This window comes from Pan paniscus, chromosome 10, assembly GCF_029289425.2.
Source record: "Pan paniscus chromosome 10, NHGRI_mPanPan1-v2.0_pri, whole genome shotgun sequence".
NCBI lineage: Eukaryota > Metazoa > Chordata > Mammalia > Primates > Hominidae > Pan > Pan paniscus.
Genome location: NC_073259.2, coordinates 103,350,746 through 103,375,065, shown reverse-complemented (window position 1 = coordinate 103,375,065; position 24,320 = coordinate 103,350,746). Strand labels below are relative to the sequence as shown.

Here is a 24,320-nt window from a genome sequence, read left to right as displayed (position 1 = left end):
TTATTTATTTTGATGTAGTTACCCCACTAATACAACTGAGAACCACTGACTTCAAATATTATGAGAGAAAATTACTCCAGGAATTTTTGCAGAGAAGATAATACTTTATCTTGAAAATATTTTAAATATTTTAAAAGATGGAAACTACACAAAAGAACAAATACTCAAATAAAGCTGCAAGATCTTTATGTCATAATTTCAACAAGTAGAGTTTTCACTGGATTATGTAACAAGTAGTGAATTAAATAGATCAGACTGAAAGACTGGAAATTCTCGATTAAAATTATTTAGTCTTTCAAAATTAAAAGGTATCACCTTAGAGAACACTGAATAAAACTGATACAATTTTATGAAGATTTTCCCCCAAACTGGTGTAATAAAAGTAACATACAATAAAAGAATTAAAAAGTATTAAACTCTAATTCTTCCTGTGTAAGGTTATAGGTTGAGAGAGATTACCAAGTTTTTCCATAATTGCTTCTTCTAAATCCAAAGAAAAATGAAGTCGGTAAACTAAATAAGTGATTTAAATAAGAAAGTAAACCCTAAGTATTATTGAATAATTTAACAGTTATAACACACAAAGATTTTTAAAATTGAAATTTAGCTATTTCTAAGTAGTAAAGCAAGGCCCAACCTAAGGTATTGCTCCTAAGAGGTTAATTATAGATGAGTTCCAGGATTTTGGCAAAAAGGCAAAATCACTTATAGCACAATAATCTCTACTGTTTATATAAAGCAGAACCAAGTTTTTTTCTCAGGTTAAAAAGTAAATTTCCTTAGATTCCTGAAAGAAAAAAAATCCCCTTTGGTATAAGTAAATTTACTCACTGAAAGTGATAAGTTACAGGAATTTGAATGTGTTTCTTTACTCTAAAGACAATCTAGATTCATCATGCAATTTCCTTTCTAGGACAGCAACATAGATTGAGTTATTACTACATTTCCCCCAAATAATGTCTATAGAACTATGTTATTGCATAGGAGCTACAGGTTTCAAAACTGTATATGCTGAAAATAATTACTCTTTGAAAATGCAATCACAACACAAAACAGGTAAGATTGGCCAATTTGAAAAGCAGTCTCTGTTAAGAGGTAGTTTGTAAATGAAATACTAAGGAGACAAGGATGCTTTCCAGGAGGCTGACAGGATGTTTCCTGAATCTCAGTATGGTGGACAGGGCTAGAAAACAGCAGGATTGTGACCTGTTTGTGTTAATGGCACCCAATTATCCAAGGTAAAGTGATACAAGGAACGTTTTTCTGCTTGCTAAATTGGGGGTGGGGCCTTGGAGTACAGAAATCCCACTTTGACATCATCACTTTCAATTGCAAAAAGAAAGGTGAAAGTGTAATTCTAAAAAATGGTACAATATTTTTCTTTTAAAGATCACTAGGACATCTTAAAATTAACTACTAAATACACACACGAACAAAGAAACATAAGAAATGTCATAACCCACGCACTGTTGAAACTACTTTTAGTTCCAAACCCCAGCACACATCAATTGTATCAATTAATTTTTTTATTCAGAACCTGGATCTTTAAGACTGGTATAAACAAAAATAAAATACAAACAACTTGTTATTAACATAATAGCTGCAGTTATTAACTGCAAGAATACAGTAAAAAGGAGTCATACTAAATGTTAATGTTCTTGCAACAGAATTTTCCCAATCACCTTAAGGTAGCAAATTCTGGCAAGAAATGATAATTCATTTCTTATTAAAAATACTTAAAGAATTTCCAAGATTGATCAGTTGTGCCACAAATAAAACAGCAGTTTATTCAAAAGAGCCCTTACCTTTCTCTTATTTTCCTAAAAGATCTGCCATTTACAGGTAACTACTAATTTCAGATCAGTCATTCAAACCAGGGTTCTTCCTGTAAATCCACATCTTAGCTTTATATATAGTAAACTTACACTCATATTCCCTTTCCAGTCTTGAAGCTAAACACTTTTGTAAAAGGAACAATCTAATATCACTTCATATGAATCTTGGTTCTTACTTTTCTTCTATCTCATTTTTATTTTCTTCTATTATTTGTTCTTCCTCCTCATCACCAAAAGTCTGTTCCTGCATGGTGGTAAAGGAGAGAGATCTAGCAGCCACTTCTGCAGCAAGGCCAGCAGTGAAGGTAAAATCTGGTGACAGCTGTAGCCGTGCCAGCCTCTGCTTAATGGAGGGCTGTAATGAGTCCCTGGGAGTTGGAGGGGCAGTGGTCAGACCACTTCCATCTGCTTGCGGTTCATCTTCACTCTCACATTGGTAACACATTCTTTCTTCTGCTCCTTGGGGGAAGACTTCATTTGAAGAATTATCTTTATTTTTACCTTCTAGAGAGTTTTCACATAAATACTCAGTCCTACTTATTTCATTGTCTGTTGTGGCGGATTTACTACTTTCCTCTTCAGTATCATTTTTACTGACTTTTCCCATATCTGAATTCATTGATGGTTCTGAATTACTTATGGGTTCCACTGGGTCTACAGGAGACAAGGATTTCAACACGGCTTCAAATAAAAAAAAAGAAAAAAGAAAAAAAATAACTAAGGACCTAGCAATGATTTAAACTTTTAATTCAAACTCTCAGTTTTTTTCTTAAAAAGAACAATAAATAAATAAAAGCTAAATAAAACTTTCTAGTAAAATCAATGAAAATTTATAAATCCAGGAAACTTTATAAGAGAGAAAATGCCTAAGAAATGAAATGAGATAGGGATTTGATGGAGGTTTTTATGACACCTCACATATTATCTTATTTAAAATATTAAAGCAGTGGTTCTGAAAGTGTGTTCCCTGAACCAACATTATCAGTTATCACCTAGGAATTTGTTAAAAATGCAAATTCTTGGGCCTGATCCCAGACCTCCTGAAATGGAAACTCTGGGAGTAGGGACCAGCTATATTTTACAAGCCCTCATCTTGATTCTGATACACACTAAAGTTTGAGAACCATTGTATTAGGGAATGAGCAGCATGGTTTTCACTGATAATACATCAGATAAAAGGCTTTAAGTAATCTAGATAATAATAATATCTTCCACATGTATACATATATATTTACAAGTTAAAACAGCATGGAAAAAAATGCAACATACAATTTAACTTACTTGCCAACCACCTAATAAGACCCTAATGAAAGAAAAGCCATAACTTCTACACATTTTGTAGTACCACGAAAAATACAAATGAAATAAAGTCTGCATTCAAGATCAACTATTGTACAAAATATAATACATAAATATAATATATATTCATACGGTAGAAGTTGTCCTTGCAAGGAAAATGCAGTTTTATTTAGCCCCTCTTGATGTTAGTAGGCAGTGGGTTGCTTGCTAGGCAGTCGCTCATCCCAGCATGAGGGGTTAGTACAATACAATATAGTATGAAGCATGACGGAAGGAAAAAAGTGCTTCTCGAAGAGCTGGCGTGTATTTAAAAAACGTTTTTCTAAAATGTGTCCACTTCCAGGAACCATCCCTAAGCTGCAGTAACTCCACTAGAGAAGCAGCAACAACAGAAAAAAAATGGCCACAGCAGGTTCCAGTGCAGACTTTCCCCCTCTAATTCCATGCGGACTTTACCCCTGTAGGCAGAGATGAAAACAGCTCTGGAAGATGTACTGAAATTTTTCATGGGAAAAGCATTCTATGGTATCAGCAGCTTTTTACTTATTTTCACAAACTAAAACAGCATTATGACCCTTTCCAATGTAAACTATATCAAAAGCACATACCTGAAAAAGAGACACATTTCTCTCATTGATAAATCTTTCCCATAATGTCAATAGCATAATTTTAAAGCTATATGAAGAAAACACTAAACAATAAAAAAGGATATAAGTTTATATACAATGCTATTTTCAATATATGTACATTCTTAGTTTATAAATCTGTTAGCTCTTAAAGGAAGCAACATATATTAGAAGTTGGTTGATAGTTCACAATTATTACTAATTAAATGGGGTGGATATAATCTGAGTAATGAGAGGATCAATTGACGAGTGTGTTAGAATTTAAGCCTTGAGGCAGGTAGGAGGCTTTACATTTTGTCTCTTGATCTTTGCGCTAGGGATACAGCAGTAAACAGTGCCTGACATATAACAAGTACCTAATAACTACTTGTTGAATGAGTAATTTGCTGAATGAATGCTGTGGGATAATAAGGCCCCTATTTAAGAAGACTGTAATTTTGTTACAGAGACAAACAAAACAAAACAAAACAAAACCCTGAACATATAGAAAACAATAGTGCCTAAAATTAATCTCTGATGTATGTAGGCCCAGTATATGAATGAACAGATTGCAGGAAATCAATCTGTTAATCATTTCCCTTCTCTGCTATATGCTTTGGGGTTCAAGACTTCCTTTATATTTTATCACAATGTTCCTCTAGTGTGAGGGTCTGTAGTGTTAGGAGAGGCGGCAGAGCTGGAGCACTCAGAGAAGGATTCATGGAGAAGGAGAGACTAGTAGAGAGGACAGCTTGGTGGAGAAGGCAGAATTCTTGGTAAAGGGGTAAGCATGAATTATTATTATTATTATTATTATTTTTTTTTTTTTTGAGAGAGAGAGTCTCACTCTGTCACCCAGGCTGGAGTGCAGTGGCGCGATCTCGGCTCACTGCAACCTCCACCTCCCAGGTTCAAGCGATTCTCCTGCCTCAGCCTCCAGAGCAGCTGGGATTATAGGTGTGCGCCATCACATCTGGCTAATTTTTGTATTTTTAGTAGAGAGGGGGTTTCGCCATGTTGGCCAGGCTGGTCTTGAACTCCTGACCTCAAGTGATCCACCTGCCTTGGCCTCCCAAAGTGTTGGAATTAGAGGCGTGAGCCACTATGCTTGGCCAGCATGAATTTTTTTCATGAATAAAAATAACACATTTGTGAACTGTAGTTTAATTCGATAAACATAAGAAGATATCTATAGTAAAAACAGTAGAAAATATAATTGGATAGATGAATTCTTATGATGAAGAGACTTGAAAACAGGAAAAAGAGTTTAGATTCAACACAATAAGAAAGGGAGAAACCACTATAGGTTTTAAGATAGAGAGCCATCATCAATGCAGTGTTGGAGAAAAATCTGCAAAGAGTTTGCAAGATAGCTTAGAAGAAAAAGGTACTGAAAATGGAAGTCAGCTAAGAAGGTATTTTAATGTACAAGGATAATCTACTGAGGACCTGGGCTATAAAGGGGGCCAATGGGAAGAAAGAGGAATGATAAAACCAAGAAATGCAGATCTGGACAGGAGAAAACACAGGGCTCCTGAGGGAAAAAAAAAAAGAGAACTGGAGGAACTTTCCAGAAGTATAGGTAATCTATGTACTTCTAGTGAGGAGGGAAAAGCAAGGCAGTTGATTTCGAGGGTCCACACAGATACTGTAAAATGGAAGAGAATCCACACTCTACCTACTTAGAAATCCATAGGCATTAATTCAACTAAGAATTAGCTAGGTTGATATTGTTAAGTATTAAGCTTCCCCTGATTCCTTCCCTGTCTCCCATGAAGTTTGACTTAAGAAAAGAAGGGTGAGAAACAGAAAGGAATGTAAGGCTTTTGTATTACCAGCTACCCCACTCTGCTGAAATCAGAGTATGGGGAGTACGCCCACAGGCACCCCGCTCCCCTCCCATCTACTAAAGTGCTCAAACCACTTAAATAATGCTAATGATGTGGCTCACTGGTCTAGGTTTTAATTCCTTTTTTTTCTTTTCTTTTCTTTCTTTTTTTCTTTTTGAGATGGAGTCTCCCTCTGTTGCCCAGGCTGGAGTGCAGTGGCGTGATCTTGGCTCACTGAAACCTCCGCCTCCCGGGTTCAAGTGATTCTCCTGCCTCAGCCTCTTGAGTAGCTGGGACTACAGGCATGCGCCACCATGCCTTGTTAATTTTTGTATTTTTAGTAGAGACGGGGTTTCGCCATGTTGGCCAGGCTGGTCTTGAACTCCTGACCTCAAATGATCCACTCGCCTCAGCTTCCCAACGTGCTGATATTACAAGCATGTGCTGCCGCGCCTGGGCCATTTTTTTCAATGTGAGCACAGTTATTAATTTTGTGCTTCACTGAGGTATTTTTAAATATTTTAACATATGGACAACAGAGTTGAGAATCTCAAATTCACTAAATTTGAAAATAACATTTAAAATATCCCAAATTATTCAACTCACAGCCCATTCTAAAACAAATTTACTAAAAAATTAAATAACTCATAAAAAAGTATGACTTCATATTTCCAATGTGGTTACATTCCTACTCTTTTATTAATCAAATTGATTTAGCATCTAGAAGAAAAAGTACTATGCATACTGGTGGACCCTTATAAAACCCCAAGAATTCTTCAGCTAAAATAACATTCATGGTTCAAGAAAGAAAGAATCCCCTACATTGAAATAACCTGTTACTTTAAAGTCAGTGCTTACCATGATCACTAAATAGAAGTTGCTTCCACTTCTGCCTTTCTGCCTCTGAAGCTTTAAATCCCAGCACAGATTTTAATTCTTGGAGCACCCTCTTGGATTCTTCATGCTCACGCTTCTGTCTCTCTTTGTCTTCTTGAGACAAGTAATAAAAATCATCCTTTCTGAAATCACTATCAATATCTATATCATCTACATAAGCTTCTAATTCCTGAAAATGAATAGAAGAAAAAGCACTTTACTTGAAGCAAACAATTCTCTAGTAAGCATTCATTTACTTGCACTTACTTATCTCTGAGATTAAAAAAAAAAAGGACTTGCATTTGGCACAGGTCATTAAAGCAGAGCTAGGAAAAGAAAAAAGCAAATATATACCTATGGATAAATTGAAATCTTCAAAAACAACCTAACAGTTGATACTAAAAAGCATTGTGGATAAAAAAAGTTTAACAACTTCAGTAGTTATTTTTCTACTCTGGTAACATACCATACACTTAGTGTTACAGCCATTAGCTATATCAAAACCAATCAAAATTAGAAGGGCTGGCAGTTTGGGGAGGTGGTCAGGCATGTTTGTTTTCTTGTGGTTCTTTTTCCTTACAATTAACAAAAGTAATCTTTGTCAATATCCAATGCGATCATTAAAAAATTGTTTTTAAAAGTGAGGTATATCATAGTACATGCAGTCAAGTGCACAGGATTTTTACATACGTACACATACCAGTAACTGCTACTCAGATCAAGATAAACACATTTCCAGCATCCCAAAAGGTAGCTTTGCCAATGTACTAATTTTCAATGTGTTTAATCACTTTTGAAAGCCACTCAGACATAGACAATTAGATATAAATAACAACCAAAAAAAAGTCTGCTGGCAGATTCAATGAATTCAGAGTTAAGCACTAAGAACTAATGATCTGATACAAATTCAATATATTATGTTGTAATTTTGAAGCTCATTAGAAACAGAAATCCAACAAGGGAAAGAACAGTAATTTTCACCCTTACCTGCTCCTCTGGGATTGGATCTTTGTCTGCAATGTGTAGAGTAGGCTGCTTCAAAGGTACTACTGTACAATGTGGGTTTTCACATGCTATTTCAGGCTTGCCTTTAAAAAACGGGAATAGATGGGAATAAAGATAAGAAACAGACCACACAGAAATGAGTGAACATCTAATTAAAAACACCCTTGGGGCCAGGTGTGGTGGCTCATGCCTGTAATCCCAGCACTTCGGGAGGCTGAGGCAGGAGGATAGCTTGAGCCCAGGAGTTCAACACCAGCCTGGAAACAAAGTAAGACTCTGTCGTTACAAAAACTGAAATAAAAATTGGCTGGGCATGGTGGTGCATACCTGTAATCCCAGCTACTTGGGAGGCTGAGGTGGAAGGATCGCTTGAGCTGGGGAGATCAAGACTACAGTGAGCAGTGATCACACCACTGCACTCCAGCCTGGGCAACAGAGCTAGATCCTGTCTCCCCCAACCAAAAAAATCCTTGGTACTAATACTTTGTCAATTTCATAGTCCAACTTGTTCTAATAACTTTGTATTTATAAAAACATAAAGATATTAAAATGAAAAACAATAAATTAGTAGATTTACAACTTAACTTTAAGTCTTTAAACTCTTGGAGAAGAGGACCTGCCCTTCTCTCTTCACCTCATCACAGTATCTGGTACACATCAGGTACTCTGTAAGTACTTGTTGAACAAAATATTATCATTCATAGCATAGGAACAGTCTTAAGACAGACCATCACTCTTCTTCACAAAATACAAACTTCAAACTTACCCTGAGGCTATTTTAACACTCAGAGGTTGGGATTGGAAATGAATTCACAAGGAAATATCTTTTAAAGATCACCCAAGTGAGTTTAACTTTGATTAATTCTTAAAATTTATGTTTGGTATTTAATGACAGGGTTACTTAGTCTCATATCCAGGTGGCTATCATTAATCATTATCTTTCTACTTAAAAAAAGAAGTATGGTTTAAACTTGTTGATTTTTAATTTTCAAAAGTAACAATAGTTAAATGGTTAAAATAAAGAAGTATTTGGGAAATGTTACAAAAAAATGACTGATTAGTTTGTAGGCAAGATGGCAGAACGATGAATAAATTAATAGGAAGCACTAATGAGAGACAGAATAGCACAGTGGCTAAGAGCTGTAGAGTTAGTCACACCTGGGTTACATCCCAGCTCTTGCTACTTTCTAGTTTAAATTATAGTTAACTGGCTGGGCACAGTGGCTCACGCCTGTAATCCTAGCACTTTGGGAGGCCAAGGCAGGAGGATCATGAGGTCAGGAGTTTGAGACCAGCCTGACCAACATGGTGAAACCCCCGTCTCTACTAAAAATAGAAAAATTAGCCAGGCATGGTGGTATGTACCTGTAATCCCAGCTACTCAGGAGGCTGAGGCAGAAGAATCGCTTGAACCCGGGAGATGGAGGTTGCAGTGAGCCAAGATTGCATCATTACACTCCAGCCTGGGCAACAGAGCAAGACTCTGTCTCAAAAAAAAAAAAAAAGGGCCAGGTACAGTGGCTCACACCTGTAATTCCAGCACTTTGGGAGGCTAAGGTGGGTGGATCACGAGGTCAAGAGTTTGAGACCAGCCTGGCTAATATGGTGAAACCCCATCTCTAATAAAAATACAAAAATTAGCTGGGTATGGTGGCATGCGCCTGTAGTCCCAGCTATTTGGGAGGCTGAGGCAGGAGAATTGCTTGAACTTGGGAGGCGGAGGTTGCAGTGAGGCGAGATCGCGCCACTGCACTCCAGCCTGGGCGACAGAGTGCGACTTTGTCTCAAAAAAAAAAAAAAACAGTGGTGTAGAACAGTGGTGAAAATAATAGTACTATCTTGTAAGATTAAAAAAGAATACATGAAAAGTGCCTGCTACAGATTACATGCTCAAAAACTGCCATTATTGCCTAATTAGCATTCATTACATCAATGGTGACACCATATATTGAGTTCTTTGAATGAAAAGAAAAAAAAACAAATAAATCCATAAGACTATTATTAATAGCAATAAACAGGTACATTAAACAGTGTGCTGGCAATCCAGCTCTAAACAAAACAAAACACCCAATTTGCAGCACTTCCTGATTTCCAGTTCCCATGGTGTAAATGCACCCACTGTGACCAATTTTAAGCTACCAATGATGTTAAACTGACTCACAAATTTCTGAATATTTAACAATCTTTGGAGAGCTAGCTCCAGCACGCAATTCATTTAACAAAAATCTAGCAAGAGGCCGGATGTGGTGGCTCAAGCCTGTAATCTCAGCACTTTGGGAGGCTGATATGGGCTGATCACTTGAGGTTAGGAGTTGGAGACCAGCCTGGCCAACATGACGAAAACCCATCTCTACCAAAAAACACAAAAACTAGCTGGGCATGGCGGTGCATGGCTGTAGTTCCAGCTATTCGAGAGGCTGAGGCAGGAGGATCATTTGAACCTGGGACGCACAGCTTGCAGTGAGCTGAAATCGCGCCAATGCACTCCACACTCCAGCCTGCACAACACAGTGAGACTCTGTCTCAAAAACAAACAAACACAAAAAGCCTAAAAAAATTTTAAAAACCCACCAGATTTTTAATTACATGCTTGCAGTAATAGCTTTTACAAACAGCACCGAAGGTTATAAAGTGAAAAAAGCTCCCTGAAGACCTTATCCCTCAATTCTACTGTCTGAAAGCAGGGGCTTGCCAAATCTGCCCCACTGCCTGTTCTTGTAAATAAATTTTTCCTAGAACACAGCCACACTCATTTAAGTATAGTCTATGGGTGCTTTCACATTACAACAGCAGAGTAAAGTAGTTGTAACAGACACCATATGGCCTGCAAGGCAGAAAATCTTTAGAGGAAAAAAATTGCAGACCTTTATCCCAGAGCAATGCTTCTCAAATTTCTCACACTTTAACGTGGATGCAACTACCAGATCTTATTAAAATACAGGCGGATTTAAAGTCAGGGGTGCATTTGTAACAAGCTCTCATGTGATGCTTATATGCTAGTCTGGGGACCACTCTGAATAACAAGGCCCTAGAGGTAATAAATATGAAGCGTTTTAAAATAATGTGACACACACACATACACATGCGCACACACATATATTTTTGAGACAGGGTCTCACTGTGTCACCAAGGATGGAGTGCAGTTGTGCAATCATGGCTCACTGAAGCCTCGACCTCCTGGGCTCAAACAATCTTTCCACCTCAGCCTCCCAAGTAACTTTTTGTTTTTTTTGGTAGAGATGGGGTTTTGCCATATTGCCCAAGCTGGTCTCAAACTACTGGGTTCAAGTGATCCTCCCTCCTTGGGCTCCCAAAGTGCTGAGATTATAGGCATGAGCCACCGCACCTGGCCTGTGATATTTTTAACAATGGGAAACTTTATTAACTGGAGATTCTTTTCTATGGTAATCCTCGAGTAATGCCAAAGTTATAACCTATTCTCAATGATTTCCTGAGCTTACCACAATATATATGTAGATATATATGTGTATATATATGTATATGTGTATACATACATATTTATATAAATTCTATATAAAATATGGAATGATTCATGAATTTGTACATCATCCTTACACAAAGGACATGTTAATTTTCTCTGTATCATTCTAATTTCAATACATGTGCCGCCAAAGCCAAGTACCCTAATCTTGGTTTCTAAATGCCATTCTCCATTAAAAGGTTTTACAAGCCATTCCTCCCTCCATCTCCAATTCCTTGCAACTACTGATCTGTTTTCTGTTCCTTTGCCAACTTAAGAGTACCTCATAAGTGGAATAACATAGTATGTAGTGGTTTGAATGTGATGTCTTTCACTTGGCATAATGTATTGAGATTCATTCATCGTGTTGTATGCATTGGTAGTTCACTTTTTTTGTTGCCGAGTAGTATTTCACTGTATGGATGGACGTAACAGCTTAGTCACATCCCAAAGCCTAGCTGCTTCTAGTTTTAGTTTATAAACAAAATATTTATGTATAGGCTTTTGTGTGAACACTAAGTTTTTATATTTCTTGGTTAAATACGTAGGAATGATACTACTGGGTCATATGGTATATGCATTCATAGTGGTTAAAATTTTGATGAAGAAAGCATATTTATAAAACCTCAGAGTATTTCTTTACAAAATATTTATCATGAAAGACTTTAAGGAAAAGGAGAATAAAGAGCATGACAACTGAACACCATGCACAATCTAGGTCTAGACATATAAAAAATATTGGGACAATCAGGGAAATTTGAATGGGTTCTGTGGATAAAATGACAATATCATGGTTGGTGTTCATTTTCTGATTTTGATGGTATACTGTGGGTACACAGGAGAATGTTCCTGTTTTACAAAAATGCATACAGAAATATTTAGGGGTAATGGGGCTTCAAGTCTACAACTTACTCTCAAATGGCTCAGAGTAACACCACCATCAAAAGAATTACACACACATACAGATACATACATAGAAAGATAAGGCAATTGTGACAGAATGTCAACAACTAGGGAATATTGATGAAGGAGACTTTCAACTATTGCAACTTTTCTGTAAGTTTGAAATGATTTCAAAATAAGACCTTTTTAAAAAAAGATATGGCTAACTAAAGTACCTGCTTCTTAAAATATTCAAATGAACATTTTTTAAATTTAAACCTGTGTAGTCATGGCCACTGTGAATTTTTTAGTGAAAAAAGTTTGTGAACTATTTGTGTCTTAATCCATATCATTATTATCTATAAGCAAAAGCCACACATACAGAAAATAATTAGAAAATGGCTTATCTTAATTACCTACCCAATGAGGTGGAGAAAGTTTTCACAGTAATGGTTAACAATAGTGGATAAGTGATAGACTAAGATTCAACATCTCATAGTGTGCTAAAGGAGGGATGAATGGGATGCATCTTTTTTTTTTTTTTTTTTTTTGAGACAAGAGTCTTGCTCTGTCGCCCAGGCTGGAGTGCAGTGGTACGATCTCAGCTCACTGCAAGCTCCGCCTCCCGGGTTCACGCCATTCTCCTACCTCAGCCTCCCGAGTAGCTGTGACTACAGGTGCCCGCCACCATGCCCGGCTAATTTTTTGTATTTTTAGTAGAAACAGGGTTTCATTGTGTTAGCCAGGATGGTCTCGATATCCTGACCTCATGATGTGCCCACCTCAGCCTCCCAAAGTGCTGGGATTACAGGCGTGAGCCACTGAGCCTGGCCTTTTTTTTTTAATTTTTGAGAGACAGTGTCTCGCTCTGTTGCCCAGGCTGGAGTGCAGCAGTGGCACGATCATAGCTCACTGCAGCCTCAAACTCTTGGGCTTAAGCAATCCTCCTGCCTCAGCCTCCTGAGAAGCTGGGTAACAGCTACTCCCATCACCGTGCCTGGCCAGGATGCATCTTTTAACAACCAAAGGTCTTCTGAGTGTTTCTATTTGTAGAAAATGTACACAAAAGCTCTAGATGTCATATCAGAAAGTTTAATATGCATAAGTATTTGCATATATCAGAGTTTCTTGGTAGATTTATCCTTTGGAGAAAAAATTATTCACAGTTTACATTTGAGATATTAAGAAAACCTACGGGTAATATATCAGTAATTAGCATGTTAATATTTCCTTTGGAAAAAGTGAATACTTTTCCTATCTAAGGATTTGTTCAAGCTTGTTTAAGACATTAAAGAAATTATTACAAATCTAGCTGTAAACACAAAAATAACAGGATGGTAAAGCATTAATTATCTTTAGCAGCAATGCAAATTCTATGCCTAAGTCTGAGTAACCTCACAATAAACATCCAAGAGATAAATATGGTACTGATTTGCAGCACAGTTTTTAAAAATTGATATGCCAAACATTGAAAAATGAAATCAGTGAGGTAAAAACAAGCATAAAATCGGAGTCACATAAAAGCAGCTTGGTGGAAAAATCTCAAGACTATATATATATTTTTTTACCTAGTAGCACAAAGCAATCTGATATATTATTAAATAATGACACAATGTCTTTAGATCTTAGTACTAAATATGCAGTGCCACTAATTATATCATTTGTATATTATTTTTGAATGACTAAAGTTAAGTATTTTATCTTAAAAGAAAAACTCAAGTTCCTAGCCCCAGACTATCAAACTCATTCTTTTATTATCCTAACTGAAAAAGAGTTTCTGGAAGTTCTAATAATAGAAAAATGCTATCAAAATTTATTCTCTCATTTCAGTTTTTTTAAAAAAGAGATATGGCCTCCCCCCTCTCCCCTCTCCCCTCTTTCCACGGTCTCCCTCTGATGCCGAGCCGAGGCTGGACAGTACTGCTGCCGTCTCGGCTCACTGCAACCTCCCTGCCCGATTCTCCTGCCTCAGCCTGCCCAGTGCCTGCGATTGCAGGTGCGCGCCGCCACGCCTGACTGGTTTTCGTATTTTTTTTGGTGGAGACAGGGTTTCGATGTGTCGGCTGGGCTGGTCTCCAGCTCCTCACCGCGAGTGATCCGCCAGCCTCGGCCTCCCGAGGTGCCGGGATTGCAGACGGAGTCTCGTTAACTCAGTGCTCAATGGCGCCCAGGCTGGAGTGCAGTGGCGTGATCTCGGCTCGCTACAACCACCTCCCAGCCGCCTGCCTTGGCCTCCCTAAGTGCCGAGATTGCAGCCTCTGCCTGGCAGCCACCCCGTCTGGGAAGTGAGGAGCGTCTCCGCCTGACCGCCCATCGTCTGGGATGTGAGGAGCCCCTCTGCCTGGCTGCCCAGTCTGGAAAGTGAGGAGCGTCTCTGCCCGGCCGCCATCCCATCTAGGAAGTGAGGAGCGCCTCTTCCCGGCCGCCATCACATCTGGGAAGTGAGGAGCGTCTCTGCCCGGCCGCCCATCGTCTGAGATGTGGGGAGCACCTCTGCCCCGCCGCCCCGTCTGGGATGTGAGGAGCGTCTCTGCCCGGCCGCCCTGTCTGAGAAGTGAGGAGACCCTCTGCCTGGCAACCGCCCCGTCTGAGAAGTGAGGAGCCCCTCCGCCCGGCAGCCACCCCGTCTGAGAAGTGAGGAGCGTCCTCCCTCCTCATCCGGGAGGGAGGTGGGGGGGTCAGCCCCCCGCCCGGCCAGCCGCCCCGTCCGGGAGGTGAGGGGCGCCTCTGCCCAGCCGCCCCTACTGGGAAGTGAGGAGCCCCTCTGCGCGGCCAGCCGCCTCGTCCGGGAGGGAGGTGGGGGGGGTCAGCCCCCCGCCTGGCCAACCGCCCCGTCCGGGAGGCGAGGGGTGCCTCTGCCCGGCCGCCCCTACTGGGAAGTGAGGAGCCCCTCTGCCTGGCCAGCCGCCCCGTCCGGGAGGGAGGTGGGGGGGGTCAGCCCCCCGCCCGGCCAGCTGCCCCGTCTGGGAGGGAGGTGGGGGGATCAGCCCCCCGCCTGGCCAGCCGCCCCATCCGGGAGGGAGGTGGGGGGATCAGCCCCCCACCTGGCCAGCCGCCCTGTCCAGGAGGTGGGGGGCGCCTCTGCCCGGCCGCCCCTACTGGGAAGTGAGGAGCCCCTCTGCCCGGCCAGCCGCTCTGTCTGGGAGGGAGGTGGGGGGGGTCAGCCCCCCACCCGGCCAGCCGCCCCGTCCGGGAGGGAGGTGGGGGGGTCAGCCCCCCGCCCGGCCAGCCGCCCCGTCCGGGAGGGAGGTGGGGGGGTCAGCCCCCCGCCGGGCCAGCCGCCCCGTCGGGGAAGTGAGGGGCGCCTCTGCCCAGCCGCCCCTACTGGGAAGTGAGGAGCCCCTCTGCCCGGCCAGCCGCCCTGTCCGGGAGGGAGGTGGGGGGTCAGCCCCCCGCCCGGCCAGCCGCCCCGTCCGGGAGGGAGGTGGGGGGGGTCAGCCCCCCGCCCGGCCAGCCGCCCCGTCCGGGAGGTGAGGGGCGCTTCTGCCCGGCCGCCCCTACTGGGAAGTGAGGAGCTCCTCTGCCCGGCCACCACCCCATCTGGGAGGTGTACTCAACAGCTCATTGAGAACGGGCCATGAAGACAATGGCGGTTTTGTGGAATAGAAAGGGGGGAAAGGTGGGGAAAAGATTGAGAAATCGGATGGTTGCCGTGTCTGTGTAGAAAGAGGTAGACATGGGAGACTTTTCATTTTGTTCTGTACCAAGAAAAATTCTTCTGCCTTGGGATCCTGTTGATCTGTGACCTTACCCCCAACCCTGTGCTCTCTGAAACATGTGCTGTATCCACTCAGGGTTGAATGGATTAAGGGCGGTACAAGATGTGCTTTGTTAAACAGATGCTTGAAGGCAGCATGTTCGTTAAGAGTCATCACCACTCCCTAATCTCAAGTACCCAGGGACACAAACACTGCGGAAGGCCGCAGGGTCCTCTGCCTAGGAAAACCAGAGAACTTTGTTCACTTGTTTATCTGCTGACCTTCCCTCCACTATTGTCCTGTGACCCTGCCAAATCCCCCTCTGCGAGAAACACCCAAGAATGATCAATAAAAAAAAAAAAAAAAAAAAAAGAGATATGATTCACTGAACTTTCAAATCATATTCATTTTTAATTTACAAAATGAGAGCCAAGAATTGTATTCAGTGTCACTTCGTACATATAAATTCAACATTAAAAAAAAGTAAACTAAGAAATTTTGAAGCTAGTTTCATCATAAAGACAAGAAGTCTACCTAATAAAATCCTACCATAGTGGAATAAGCATGTCTGATAAGCATATGGCAAAGAAATCTCTCACAGGTACCTTTTTTATCTGTATTTCTTCGTAGCAGTTTGTCGACCTGAGAAATGGCCTCTTCCCAGCAATTGTTGCTTGCTTGAACGTGGGGCTGAATCAACTTTAATTTCTGTTCTAGGATGGGATAAGCCTCTGACACTAGTTCTTGTGTTTCTTTAGTACAAACAAGCTTTTCAAGTTCATCTTCAAGAATTATTACCCTGAGTCATAAAGAAAAACAGAAACAGATTTCTATAATATGAAATGAAAAATTTATAATTTACGAGGCTTATTTTAAAATAAGCTTAAATCTCAGCACTTTGGGAGGCCAAGGCAGGTGAATGGCTTGAGCTCAGGAGTTCAAAACCAGCTTGGGCAACATGGTGAAACCCCTTTTTCACCAAAAATACAAAAAATTAGCTGAGCATGGTAGCATGTGCCTAAGGCTGAGGTGGGAGGACTGCTTGAGCCTGGGAGGTAGAGGTTGCAATGAGCCACAATAGCGCCACTGCACTTCAGCCTGGGGGACAGAGTGAAATCCCATCTCAATTAAAAGAAAAAAAAGAAAAAAGGCTTATAAGGTGAAAAAAGTTCTGGAGTTGGACAGTGGTAATGGCTACACAACAATGTGTATACACTTAATGCCACTGAACTGTACATTTTAAAATGATTAAATGATAATTTTTGTTATGTATTCTTTGACACAATTTTTTAAAAAGCTTATAAAGAGTATTACATATTTATTCAACAAATATTTCTTGCATACATACTAGGCATTTTATGGGCTAAAAAGAAAAATTAAACTCATCTGCTATTCATAAGAAATAACAAGTGATATTACACATATATGTAAGCAAAATATAATATCCACCGCCCCTCCCTTCCCCACCCCACCCCCACTTCCCCTGCCAACAACAGCTCCCTGGCTCCCTCCCCACTTGGATGTGGCTCGAGCTGGTGACATGCAAGACTGGAGACACCACAGACCCATGACCCAGAGCAGCTTGGAGGCAGTGAATAATAGCTCTTCAGGTCTGCAATAAAAAATGGCCTCCAACAAAACCACATTGCAAAATATGGGAAAGAAACAGAATGGAAAAGTAAAAAAGTTGAAAAGGCAGAGCCTGAAGAATTTGTGGTGGAAAATGTACTAGATAGACATGCAGGGAATGGGAAAGTGGAATATTTCCTGAAGGAATTTACAGATGCTGACAATACTTTGGAACCTGAAGAAAATTTAGATTGTCCAGAGTTAATTGAAGCATTTCTTAATTCTCAAAAAGCTGGTGAAGAAAAAGATGGTACAAAAAGAAAACCTTTATCTGGCAGTGAATCTGATGACAGCAAATCAAAGAAGAAAAGAGATGCTGTTGACAAACCAAGAGGAATTGCCAGAGGTCTTGATCCTGAAAGAATAATTGGTGCCACAGATGGCAGTGAAGAATTGATGTTGCTCATGAAATGGAAGGATTCAGATGAGGCAGACTTGGTGCTGGCACAAAAGGCAAATATGAAGTATCCTCAAATTGAAATTGCTTTTTATGAAGAAAGACTAACTTGGCATTCTTGTTACATACACACATATATGTAAAATTTGCGGTCAGGCACGGTGGCTCACACCTGTAATCCCAGCACTTTGGGAGGCCAAGGCGGGTGGATCACCTGAGGTCAGGAGTTCGAGACCAGCCTGGCCAACATGGTGAAACTCCGTCTCTACAAAAGTATAAAAATTAGCTGGGCATGGTGGCAGGTGCCTGTGATCCCAGCTACTCAGGAGGTCAAGGCAGGAGAATCGCTTGAATCTGGGAGGCAGAGGTTGCAGTGAGCCGAGATCATGCCACTGCACTCCAGCCTGGGCAACAGAGTGACAGACTCTTTCTCAAAAAAAAAAAAAAAAAAAAAAAAGAAGGGGTCGGGGGGAGCGTCTTGGTTTTTTATTTACTAGTGTGACAAAATAACTACATTCTAATGAAAATCAAGTTTTATATGCTCATTTTGAAAGCAGTGTTGGAAGAATTGTTGGGTTTTTCTTTTTTGCATCAATAGCACTGGTTACTTTGAATAAATAAATACAAGCTTTCTGTAGTTGCTTTCTTTATCAGAAAAGAAAAAGACTACAATATCATAAATAATTAGAACTATCATTTTATTTCCATTTTACAGATAATAAGGAATTAGGCCCAGAGAGTCGGGGAAACTTGCCTAGAGTCACAAAGCTAGTAAGATGTAAAACTGGGCTGAATACAGGCACAAAAGGATAATATCACAGAGAGACAGTGTTATGAGAAATCAGAAGAAGGGAAAATTACTACCAACTGTAAGGACAGATGGGGAACAACTAAGGAAGAGGTATTTTTGAGGTAGCATTGAAGGATGGATAAAATTTGGGCCCATATACAAAAGGTGAGGAAGGTTGTTCTTTTTATTTTTTATTTTTATTTTTTGAGACAGGGTCTCACTCTGTCACCCAGGCTAGAGTGCAGTGGTGTGATTTCAGCTCACTGCAACCTCAACCTCCAGGGGTCAGGTGATCCTCCCACCTCAGCCTCCCAAGTAGCTGGGACTACAGGCGTGTACCACCATGACTGGCTAATTTTTGTATTTTTTGTAGAGATAAGGGTTTCCCATGTTGCTTAGGCTGGTCTCAGCTCCTGGGCTCCAGCGATCTGCTCTAGTTGGCCTCCCAAAGTATCAGGATTACAGGTGTTAGCCATTGCGCCTGGCCGGAAGCTTGTTCTATGAGGTTGATACAAAAGTAATTGAGGTTGTTGCCATTACTTTTTTTTTTTTTTTTTTTTTTTTGAGACAGAGTCTTGCTCTGTCACCCAGGCTAGAGTGCAGTGGTGCGATCTTGGCTCACTGAAAGCTCCACCTGCCGGGTTCACACCATTCTCCTGCCTCAGCCTCCCGAGTAACTGGGACTACAGGCGCCTGCCACCATGCCTAGCTAATTTTTTTGTATTTTTAGTAGAGATGGGGTTTCACCATGTTAGCCAGGATGGTCTCGATCTCCTGACCTCGTGATCCTCAGCCTTTAAAGTGGAATATTGTGTACATGCGAATGTCTCTCACCTTTCTTAGGTATTTTCACTAGAAAGTACACCAGTCACAAACCAGCATATCCCAAAGTGCTGGGATTACAGGCGTGAGCTACCTCGCCTGGCCCGCCCTTACTTTTAATGGCAAAAACTGCAATTACTTTTGCACCAACTTATAGAAGGACCATGGGAAAAGGCATTTATACATTTTGGCTGGACTGAAGGAAAGGAATGAGAACTAAAGATAGAAACAGACTATAGTCAGGTTATGACAAACCCTTCTATAGTATGTTTTGTAAGGACTTTAGTTTGAGCTGCTATGACTCCAAAATCAGTCAAGATTTTCAGTGAAGTGAGAAAGCAAATATATGCCTCAGTAACACTAATCTGGCCATACACACCCTGGAGGTGGGGAGAACAGTTAGAGATTAAAGCCCTAGTGTAGGGAAGAGACAATATGGTTCCACATGAGGCACTGAGAGTGGGAACAGCAAAGAACACAAGGGGGAGAGGAGTGAGACACAAAAAGAGCATTCTAAAATATGAAACACAAAACAATTATTTAGTTAACAATTCAAAAAGTTGTATGTAGCAGCACTACATAGCAAATTGGATATGATGGTTTGTGACTGGTGTACTTTCTAGTGAAAATACTTAGAAAGGTGAGAGACATTAGCATGTATAGAATATTACACTTTAAAACAGGACAAAAACTTCCTATGCATAATCCACAATTCCTGCTCATGGTACAAAGCTCCTCTTTTTTGTGTTCATGTCTACCTTGTGTAGCACTCTTTCTTCCCTGAGCCATCTTCCCTCACTCAAATGCATTCTAATATGCGCCGTATATTTCTGATTCTATTGCCAAAACTTACTTCTTCGGAGGCTCTGGCTTTGCCTACAACCTGTCCACTGAAATCTTATTTTCCTTTGAGGACAATCCAACCTTTGCCACCCACTCAAGTGGAGATGGCCTTATCGCCCAGTTCCCTGTAGAAGGCAGGGCTAAGAGCCTCGTTAGCATTTACCTGCTTTCTTAGAACAGCAGATATAGACCACTGGAATACCCTGAGTTCATAATGTCTTCATTTTTCCTATGCCATAATCTTTATATCAGCCTTATATCAAGCCTTATATCAAGCCCAACTCAGGCCTTGAACTGATGGGTAAAAACTTAGCTTCTAAAAATATCTTTCTGACTTTAAGTTCCTATCCTTGTATCTCTTATCCTCCCTAATTCCAGTGATTTTGATTTGCTGATTTAGCCTTTTGATTTTGCTGATATATCAAGTCCTTTTGACCCATTCTTATTTACATAATCAAATACTGCCTTCCCCATTCCACTTCTTGCCTTGTATCCCAGGGTCAAGTACATCAACTACAATCTTGTCAGCTCTTTAAATTCCTAGGACCTTCCTGATTACCAACACAATTTGAACCCAACCATTCATTTGATCCAGTCCTACACGATGAGTATTTAACTGTTAGAGAAAAATTTCACTGGAAATGACTGTATTCAATTAAATGCCTTGATTCAATTTTTAAACTCGAAAACTTCCATGTACAAATATGTGAAAATAGTATTTTCAGCTGATAAAGGTATACCAAAGTGGGACATAAAAATTTAGGAATTAAGGTAGTGTACCAACAATTTCATGCAAGGTAGGAAATGAACAAACATAAACTCTAGACTCTACATTTTGCTCTTCAACTGGGACCACAAAGCTTGTCCTGTGATACAAAAAAATTTCCAGATCTGCTGTAATTTATTTAGAAAAATAGCAATATGTTACTCTTCCACTATATATAACATATATACTGTTCCAGTACTGGTAGATATTTCTATTGGACTGCAGGTTCCAGTTTAAGAGCACTACCTTAAGACAGTTAAAAGAAACTCATTCTTTATAACCATCTCCATTTCAGCTCTCAAAGAGAATGAACAACACCTGCTTTTAGCCTACTTTTCCAAGTTTTCTGTTGAACTAAGGAAAAGTAAAAACTATAAATAATAACTCCCTCAAGTTATAGTACTTATAATTTTTTTTTTTTTGCTATATTTATAGCTATAAATCACCCTTCATGCTCATGCCTCAATTTTGTTTCTTTTTTCTAGGTAGGACACAAGACAACAACCACAATGGTACACGAATGAAGCTTGCTAATTACCGAGACCTTTCTTGGTATAATTTCTAAACTTACTCATTCAGTAATGCTTTCAGATGGAGCTGCAAGCTACGCACTGCTGTGTGAACATTATTCAGTTCTCTTGACTTCTGTTGAGTTTTGGATAAACACTGCGGTACTGACTGGTGCTGAGTTTCAAAGTACCGATAGAACTCATAGCTGCGCTTAAGCTCTTCCAAACAGGCAGAATGAGCATGAGGTAGACCTTGAGTCACATCAGATAAGATACGATGAGGCAGAAGTGCTGGAGTAAGTAAGGGCCCAGGAGGTGAATTGGCTGTAGAAAGTAATAGGGCTAACCGTCTGAAGAACTCTGAACTCTGTGCCACCCAGAGTTGGAACAAAACCTTAAAGAAAAAAGAAAAAAGAACTAGATCAATAACAAATATTGGTCAGTGTTCAAAACAAACTATAAATTTGTTTATCTTAACTTCTGGTTTAAATTTTGCACTTTATCCTAAATAATAAATATAGCTGAATTTAAACTACCTTAAGATTAGCCAAGAATATGATTTCAAATTATGTATGTGGGAACCTCTGATTCCAATACAGCAGGTAACATCAATATATAATTTACTACAGTTCTGCCCTAGATGGGAAGTGTTGATGGAATGAGATAATTTAGTAAAAGTGAATCTTCACTCATTATTTAAAAAAAATTTTCACATAGGAGAAAAGAAGACAGTAGGACTAGTGGATATATATACATATATATATATATTTTTTTTCTCTCCAAAGAACTGAGTCACATGGATCAAAAGCTTGGGTTTCAAAATAAGACTATTACCTTGCCCTAGGAATTAGCTAAGAAATTAACATAAAAATCAGTCCAGGGCTAGGCGCAGTGGCTCACTTTGGGAGGTGAAGGCGGATGGATCACTTGAGGTCAGGAGTTTGAGACCAGCCTGGCCAACATGGTGAAACCTCGTCTCTACTAAAAATACAAAATTTAGCCAGACATGGTGGTATGTGCTTGTAGTCTCAGCTACTTCGGAGGCCGAGGCAGAAAAATCATTTGAACTTGGGAGGCGGACGTTACAGTGAGCTGAGATGGCGCCACTGCACTCCAGCCTGGGTGACACAGCAAGACTCCATCCAAAAAAAAAAAAAAAAAAATCAATTAAATACTCCAGGAATGTCTGACATGAGAAATTGCAAAACCCATTATTTTAATTAATTAATTAATTAATTTTTGTGATAGAGTCTTGCTCTGTTGCCCAGGCTAGAGTGCAATGGCACTATCACAGCTTACTGCAACCTCAAACTCCTGGGCTCAAGTGATCCTCCCACTTCAGCCTCCTGAGTAGCGGGAAACACAGGCATGTATCACCATACTCAGCTAATATTTAAGCTTTAGAGATGGGGTCTCAGTATGTTGCCAGGATAAATCCCATTCTTCTTCTTTTTTTTAAAATGCAGTCTGAATATGTTCATAGGCCCGTTCCTGAGATACATCCTGAATCCTGGCAGCAAAATATTTCTCCAGATATAGTCCTATTCAAGATGAGGACAATATCTCCGAAACAAATGCATGAGGAAACAATGTAGTATGAAACAAGAGGTAGCAGGCAATAAAAAGAGGATGAAACCACTTTGGGTAATTTAGATTCCAATTATTCACAACCATGAAAATAGACAGTATTTAGATGGTTTTAGTAAATGAATTTTAAAATTATGCCAATAATGAATTAAGATAATTTCATGTAAATCTATTTTACCATTAACTTATTTTTTTTTTAAAGTGACCAAGGCCTAATTTCCTAGTTGCTACAGATGCGATATCTAGGGATTCTTGACTTGCAAGTTTACTTGCAAGCCTTCTTATTCAACTGTTAAATTTTATGATTACAATGATTTTTATTCTTTTGTTCGTTCATTCAGAAATGATTTCTTGGGCACCCACGATGTGCCAGGCACTGTTCTAGGTGCAGATAAACAGCAGTGAGCAAAAATGAAAAGAGTCCCCACTCCGATGGAGCTTATATTCAAGTAGAGGGGCACAGATAATAATTTACAAGTAAAAGATACTATTTCCCTTTTGCAGTAATGATTGTCGAGGAAGAAAAAGAAAGATAGTGTTTCTTGGTTGATGGGAAAAACACAGCAAAGAAGAGGAATAGTGTGTGTGTGTGTGTGTGTGTATGTGTGTGTACACATATGAAAGGGGGGAATAGTGTGTGTGTGTGTGTATGTGTGTGTACACATATGAAAGGGGGGGAGAGAGACAGAAAGCGCGAAGGAGAGAGGAGAAGGGGCTGGCTGGGGAGGTCTCTAAAAGTGTCACCTGAAGGAAGTGAGCCATGAGATAATCATCAAGGAAGAGAGTTCTAGGGAGCAGGAAGTCAAATGCAAAGTACTGTTGTGGGAGCACACAGGGCAGATCTATGGAACAGCAAGAAGCTCAGTACGGCTGGGGCCAGGTAAGCAATGGGGAGCCACTGAAGGGTTCTGAGCAGAAGCATGACATAATCTGATTTATGCGTTAACAGGCCCATACTGGCTGCTGAGTTGAGAGATTATAGGAAAATGAGAGTAGAAGTAGAGAAACCAGTAAGGAAGTTACTGCAATATTCCAGGTAAGCATTAATGAGACCACGGTGGTTAGTGGTGGAAGGTGAGCAGCAGATGGACTCTGGATACATTGTGAAAGCAGAACTAACACAATCTCTTGACTGATTGGTATTGAGAGAAAAAGAGTTAACAAGGATGATTCCAGCATGTTGGGTCAAGATAACTGCAAGAATCAAGTTGGTACAGTTTACTGCGGCTTTTGAAAAGACTAAAGGCCAGGCGCAGTGGCTCCCACCTGTAATCCCAGCACTTTGGGAGGCTCAGGTGGGAGGATTACTTGAGGCCAGTAGTTGGGAGACCAGCCTGGGAAACACAGTGAGACCCCTGCCTCTACAAAATATTTTCTTAAAAATTAGTCAGGCATGATGGCACATAACTGTTGTCCCAGCTACTTGGGAGGCTAGGGTGGGAGGATCGCTTGAGCCCAGGAGTTCAG

General features: G+C 40.4%; 1 protein-coding gene, 1 non-coding gene and 1 pseudogene across 27 annotated transcripts in view; 1 reads left to right on the top strand and 2 right to left on the bottom strand.

The window, feature by feature from the left end:
* Window positions 1-1,508: 1,508 nt before the first annotated feature.
* VEZT (vezatin, adherens junctions transmembrane protein) overlaps window positions 1,509-24,320 on the bottom strand; it is an 82,875-nt gene continuing 60,063 nt past the window's right edge. For 14 of the 26 annotated variants that reach the window (XM_008960333.4, XM_003808257.5, XM_014347262.5 and 11 more), the window contains 5 exons: window positions 21,329-21,660; window positions 16,116-16,309; window positions 7,432-7,532; window positions 6,427-6,634; window positions 1,509-2,516 (listed from right to left, as the gene is read on the bottom strand). In XM_008960333.4, the coding sequence (XP_008958581.1) occupies window positions 2,008-2,516; window positions 6,427-6,634; window positions 7,432-7,532; window positions 16,116-16,309; window positions 21,329-21,660 (1,344 nt within the window). In that variant the 3' untranslated portion in view covers window positions 1,509-2,007. Of the gene's footprint in view, window positions 3,593-3,742; window positions 3,826-6,426; window positions 6,635-7,431; window positions 7,533-16,115; window positions 16,310-21,328; window positions 21,661-24,320 lie in introns of all 26 variants that reach the window. The other 12 variants (XM_057299505.2, XM_057299506.2, XM_014347271.5 and 9 more) reach the window with 2 other exon arrangements.
* Window positions 10,985-11,092, bottom strand: LOC112436748 (U6 spliceosomal RNA). Its single transcript, XR_003025451.1, has one exon. It is a non-coding gene; the product is annotated as a U6 spliceosomal RNA (small nuclear RNA).
* On the top strand, window positions 16,318-17,704 carry LOC129393537 (chromobox protein homolog 3-like; annotated as a pseudogene).